The 6,468-nt window shown below is 46.7% G+C and overlaps 1 protein-coding gene across 4 annotated transcripts in view; it reads left to right on the top strand.

Moving 5' to 3' along the window:
* The window catches only part of LOC109919974 (protein mono-ADP-ribosyltransferase PARP10-like), a 22,751-nt gene that overhangs the window by 7,372 nt on the left and 8,911 nt on the right, over positions 1 to 6,468 (top strand). For all 4 annotated transcript variants that reach the window (XM_048616587.1, XM_048616597.1, XM_048616573.1 and 1 more), the window contains 2 exons: positions 2,872 to 3,117; positions 5,263 to 5,496. In XM_048616587.1, the coding sequence (XP_048472544.1) occupies positions 2,872 to 3,117; positions 5,263 to 5,496 (480 nt within the window). The remainder of the gene's footprint in view (positions 1 to 2,871; positions 3,118 to 5,262; positions 5,497 to 6,468) is intronic.

Raw genomic sequence — 6,468 nt, 5'->3', positions numbered from 1 at the left:
GCTGGATGAACACAGCAGGCCAGGCAGCATCAGAGGAGCAGGAAAGCAGACCTTTCGGGTCGGGACCCTTCTTCAGAAATAGGGGAGGGGAAGGGGCCTCTGAAATAAATAGAGAGGGGGGGGAGGCGATGATGGAAGGTGGATAGAGGAGCAGATGGGTGGAGAGAAGACGGACAGGTCAAGGTGAGTGTAGGTGGGGAGTTGGGATGGGGGTTGGTCAGTGAGGAGGAAGGGGCGGGTAGGTGGGAGGGAAGACGAACAGGTCAAGGAGGTGGGGATGAGGCTGGTAGGTTGGAAGTGGGGATGGGAGTTGTTCAGTGAGGTGGGAGGAGCAGATAGGTGGGAGAAAAGACGGACGGGTCAATGAGGCGGGAACGAGCTGGGCTGGTTTTGGGATGAGGTCGGCACAGGAGTAGACCGTCTGGCCCTTCTAGCCTGCTCTGCCATTCCGTTGTTCAGTTATCTCCTTTCCCGTCTCTCAAAGTTTGGGTTCCCCCGGGGATGGCAGTCACTGACAAATGGAGGTGGACAACCAGGAGGCTGGAACAACACAACAGGCCAGGCAGCATCTGGAGGAAAGCAGCAGTCAACATTTCGGATAATACCCAAAACGTTGACTTCTCCTTTCCTCCAGATGCTGCCTGGCTTACTGCGTTCTTCCAGCAAACTGTTTGTCCACTTTGGATTCCAGCATTTGCAGTTTTTTTTGTTTCTAATTGACAAATGGAGACCCGCTGATGTGAGACGTGGGTTAAATCTGAGCTGGAGGGTGAGGGAATAGAACATAGAACATAGAACAGTACAGGCCCTTCGGCCCACTATATTGTGCCGAACTTTTACCCTAATCCTAAGGTCTATCTAACCTCCACCCCTACCTTATACTATCATCCAAATGCCTATCTAATAGCTGCTTAAATGCCCCTAATGAGGCCAACTCCACTACCCTCTCCGGCAATGCATTCCACGCCCCCACCACTCTCTGAGTAAAGAACCTACCTCTGACGTCTCCCCGATATCTACCTCCACTCACTTTAAAACTATGTCCTCTCGTAAAAGCTACCTCCACCCTAGGGAAAAAGTCTCTGGCTGTCTACTCTATCAATACCTCTGATCATTTTGTACACCTCTATTAAGTCACCTCTCATCCTTCGTCGTTCTAAAGAGTAAAGCCCTAGCTCTCTCAACCTTTCCTCGTAAGACCTTCCCTCCATTCCAGGCGACATCCTGGTAAATCTCCTCTGCACCTTTTCCAATGCTTCCACATCTTTCCTGTAATGAGGTGACCAGAACTGGACACAATATTCCAGATGTGGCCGAACCAGACTTTTGTATAGCTGGAGCATAACTTCACGGCTCTTGAACTCAATCCCTCTATTAACGAAAGCTAACACACCATACGCCTTCTTAACTCTATCCACCTGGGTGGCAGCTTTCAGGGAACTGTGAACATGAACCCCAAGATTCCTCTGCTCCTCCTCACTGCCAAGAATCTTTCCATTAACCCTGTATTCTGCTTTCAAGTTTGTCCTTCCAAAATGAATCACCTCACACTTTTCAGGGTTAAACTCCATCTGCCACTTCTCAGCCCAGCTCTGCATCCTATTGATGTCCCTTTGTAACCTAGAACAGCCCTCCACACTGTCCACAACGTGACCCACCTTCGTATCGTCCGCGAACTTGCTAATCCACCCTTCCAGTCCTTCATCCAAATCATTTACAAACATCACAAATAGAAGAGGACCCAGAACAGATCCTCATGGTACACCACTCGTAACTGAGCACCATGTTGAATATTTTCTGTCCACTACCACCCTCTGTCTTCTAAGGGTCAGCCAATTCTGAATCCAATCTGCCACATTTCCCCCTATCCCATGCCTCCTTACCTTCTGCATGAGCCTACCATGGGGAACCTTATCAAATGCCTTACTTAAATCCATGTACACCACATCCGCTGCTCCACCTTCATCCACATGTTTGGTCACCTCTTCAAAGAATTCAACAAGGTTTGTGAGGCATGATCTACCCCTCTCAAATCCATGCTGATTATCACGAATCAAACTGTGCCTTTCCAAATGATCATAAATCCTGTCTCTCAGGGACCTTTCCAATAATTTGCCCACCACTGACGTAAGACTAACTGGTCTGTAATTTCCGGGGTTATCCCTGTTCCCTTTTTTTGAACAAGGGAATTTCTTTTAAAAAATTAAACGAGGCTTTCCAAGGTTCGTCACCCTCTTCACCAGGAAGAAGGCTGCACCTAGATTTGAACTCGGAATCCCAGCGTTCAGAAACCAGCGCGCTCACCATTACACCAGGAATCTGGGCACTACTCCCAAGATTGGGCCCAATGTGGGGAACACTCATTGATCTTCCAATGAAAAGGGTCAGAGCAGAAAAACAGCCTCTTCCAGACTCAACATGTCCTGCAGCTGAGCCCCAAAGTGTGGTTCCTTGTCTGAGGGTTCTTTGTGTGATTATTTCTCTCATCTTTACTAAAATAAATCAACTTTGCACATTATGTTGGAGTATGATTTGCATGTCCCAAATGTTTCCAATTTGTCCTTTGCCCTGCTCCCTGAACACCCCAACCTCTAGAGACTTTTAAGCGACTCTTGGATGGGCACATGGACGATAGTAAAATGTAGGGTATGCAGGATAGGTTGATCTTAGTAGGATAATAGGTCAGCACAACATCGAAGAGTCTGTACTGTGCTGTACTGTTCTATGTTCTATGTGTGGCTCCCCCCCACTACAAGTTACATGTGGTAAATGCTCATTTCCAGCTCTGTCTATGGTGTATGTTTTCTGAAATAAAAAGGTCCTCGCTGAATTGTTCCCCTTTCTGTTTTGTTGCTTCGATGTTGATCGCAGATGCTGAGAGTGTCCTGTCCAAGCCAGGTCACCGATTGAAGAATGTTGAGCTGGTTGTGAGGAGGGCCCCGCCCAGGGACCCGAAGAAGATTATGCTGAGTGGGCTGAACCCACAGATACAGGACGATGTGTTAATCCTGTACCTGGAGTGGATCGCTAACCGCAACAGTGAGCAGTTCACTGTCTGCTGGGATCCAGACAGGAGTCATGCCCTCGTTGACTTTCAGGAAGCTGTCTCTGTGGAAGGTAAGCGAATTCCTGGGAACTCATGTTTACGCAACGTGTGACTGAGAATTCTATCCCCCCCTGCTCCCAAAAGGAAAGCACCTGAAAGCTCAGCTGACAGATTGTACTGAGAGATATCTTGTTGGAGTAATAAGCCAGAAATCTTGATTCATAATTTGGAGAGCGCGTGCATTTGATTTCAGTTTGTTTTTTCTGTAAAATCTGAAAATAATTATCCGGTATCAGTAAAGCTGACCGTCAAACCGTCAGATTGATGTAATTATGTTCACAACTATCCTGCAGGAAAGGGAACCTGCTGTCTTCCCCCATTTAGTGGGTTGCAGTCCCATTATTTTGTTGATATTACCCAGCCCTGAAGCTGCTTAACAATCCAGTCCATTCAAACAACTACAACAGACAGGGCCTAGCACCATCTACTCGGGGTAACCACAGATCAGAAATAAATGCCTGACATGCCAGCAATGGCCGTAAAAATGTGAATTATAAAAAACAAGATATAATTTCACTGTTGCCCACCACCAGCCTGCACCTCCGTGATTTTCTGTCTGATTTGGATAATACAGTACAGATTACAGAGCAACAAGAGGATCACTCTCAGCAGGTTATCTTTCTGATTGAGGCATCAGGGAAGTTGACGGATAGATTTGCAACTATTAAGGAAATATACTTTTAAAAAGAAAACCTTGCATTTATGCAGCATTTTCCTTCAATGGCTAACATTACAGAGTTATAACTTGCAACAAAAATACATTCCATTAATGCACAGTTTTCCTCCCATGCCACTTACCATCCTGACTTGGAAATATATCGCAGTTCCTTCACTGTCGTCGGGTCAAAATCCTGGAATTCTCTCCCTAAGGGCATTGTGGATCGACCCACAGCAGGTGGACTGCAGCGGTTCAAGAAGGCAGCTCACCACCACTTTCTCAAGGGGCAACTAGGGACGGGCAATAAATGCTGGTCCCAGCCAGGGATGCCCACATGCTATGAATGAGTAAAACAAATTACCTCGAGGTTCTGCTGTTCAATCTGGTGCCTCGTTCACACACAGTCTTAAACAAAAAGCAGAGCTTCTTTCCTCATTCTAATTATATCAAGGTGTCTACATTCAGAAAAAAGAACAGTGGTGCTCAGGAGCAAAAACAGAAGTTGCTGGAAAAGCTCAGCAGGTCGGGCAGCATCTGTGAAGGGAAATATCAGCGTTAACGTTTCGGGTCCGGTGAGCCTTCCTCAGACCCTTCCTTCTCCACAGATGCTGCCGGATCTGCTGAGCTTTTCCAGCAACTTTGTCCTGATTCACAGCATCCACAGTTCTTTCAGTTTTTATTAAATATATTGGGTTTGAGGCTCTCTGCACAGTGAGATCTGGCCTTATCGGGAAGGGAAGAGATAGCGAAATGTACCCAATCTCGGAGAGGGGGAGGAGGGAGAGATTGGACTACCGAGAGGATTCGATTACAGGAGCAGGGATGTCTTGATACGATGGTACAGGACCTTGGTGAGACCACACCCAGAGTACTGTGTGCAGTTCTGGTCTCCTTACCTGAGGGAGGATGTTCTGTCTATGGAGGGAGCGCAGTGAGGGTTTACCAGACTAATTCCTGGAATGGCAGAGCTGACGAACGTAGAAGACTGGATTGGTAAGGACTGGAGTTTAGAAGAATGAGGGGGATCCCATTGAATCCTATAAAATTCCAACCAGATTAGACAGGGTGAATGCAGGAAGGATGTTCCTGAGCCCAGAACCAGGGGTCACAGTCTAAGGATACAGGGTGGGCCATTGAGGACTGAGATGAAGAGAAATATCTTCACCGAGTGAATGGGGAGCCTGTGGAATTTTCTGTCACAGAAAGTGTTGGAGGCCAAAACATTGAATGTTTTCAAGGAGTGAAATATAGACTCTTAAGCTAAAGGGTATTGGGAGAATGTGGGAACAGGGGACTGAGTTGGATGATCAGCCATGATCATGCTGAATGGTGCAGCAGACTGGAAGGACTGAATGGCCTATTCCTGCTCCTATTTAGGTTTCTATGTTTTACCATTAATACTACTCACATGAGCCTCCAGCAGCTGGCCCCGAGCGGTTTGTACTCTAGTCTCAGATTTGGAAAGTTTTCTGTGTTTTGTTATTTTTCAATTTTCCAGATCTTGAGACAATGAAGGTGAAAGCCAAAAGCCGAAGTTTACAAGGTGCCACCTTAGACATCAGACAGCTTCCACAAACTGACCGCATCCTGGTAGAAAATCTCAGTCCCACTGATGACAAGGACATTCTGAGTCTCTACTTTGAGAGCCGTCGCCGTAGCAACGGAGGGACCGTGCTGGATGTTACCATGCTCCCTGGAGGAAGAGCCATTGTTCTGTTCCAGGAATGGGAAGGTAATTACTAACGGATTAATTTATTCACCATGCAGACTCCAAACACAAAGACGTTCGGTCTGGGTGTTAGAGAGCTCGTAGTATTTGATCAGTTCAAGTCCCACGTTGGCAAATCAGGAAATTCATTTGAAGCGAATCAGAATAATATCCTGGGAGAACTATTGGATTATCATCTAATCGATGTGCTTCAAGGAAATTGCTCGGATCTAAAATCAGTACAACGAAGCAATTTCAGTAGCTGAATAGTACCAATGTGTTGCCATTCACTCATAGAATCATAGAATCCCTACAGTGTGAAAACAGGTCCTTTGGCCCAACAAGTCCACACTCTCCCTCAGAGCATCCCACTCAGACCCATCTCCCTAATCTACACACCCTGAACTCTATGGGCAATTTAGCATGGCCAATCCACCTAACCTGCACATCTTTGGACTCCTTCAGTCTGTTTTAATTAACTTGTAGACAATCACTGCATCAACAATATTTATCCGTTTATCCCTCAGTAACAAACTTTTATCGCAATCCTACCTTCCCCAAGCCTTGAGTTCTTAGGGAGAAAGCGATTCCCTATACCTGCTCGCTTTTGTGCTCAGGTCTGTCACGGCTGATACACCAGTGCAGTGCTGAAGGACAGTGGAGATGCTGTCTTTCAGATGAGACATTAAACCAGGCTCCATCTACTGTTTTGGGTGAATACGTAAGATTCCGTGCCACTAATGAGCAGAGGAACTACCTCAGGATGCCTTGATCAGTATTTACTAGTGAACAGACATTGCATCACTGATTGTGAGTCCTTGGCTGTGTGCAAACTGGCAGCTGCTATATCCAAGATAACAAGGTGTAGAGTTGGATGAACACAGCAGGCCAAGCAGCATCAGAGGAGCAGGAAGGCTGACGTTTCGGGCCTAGACCCTTCATCAGAAATGGGGGGGGGAAGGGGGTTCTGAAATAACTAGGGAGAGAGGGGGAGGC

The sequence above is a fragment of the Rhincodon typus genome, chromosome 2 (genome assembly GCF_021869965.1).
Source record: "Rhincodon typus isolate 14 chromosome 2, sRhiTyp1.1, whole genome shotgun sequence".
Taxonomy (NCBI): domain Eukaryota; kingdom Metazoa; phylum Chordata; class Chondrichthyes; order Orectolobiformes; family Rhincodontidae; genus Rhincodon; species Rhincodon typus.
The sequence above is the reverse complement of the archived record's forward strand: the minus strand, read 5'-3'. Positions and strand labels throughout refer to the sequence as shown.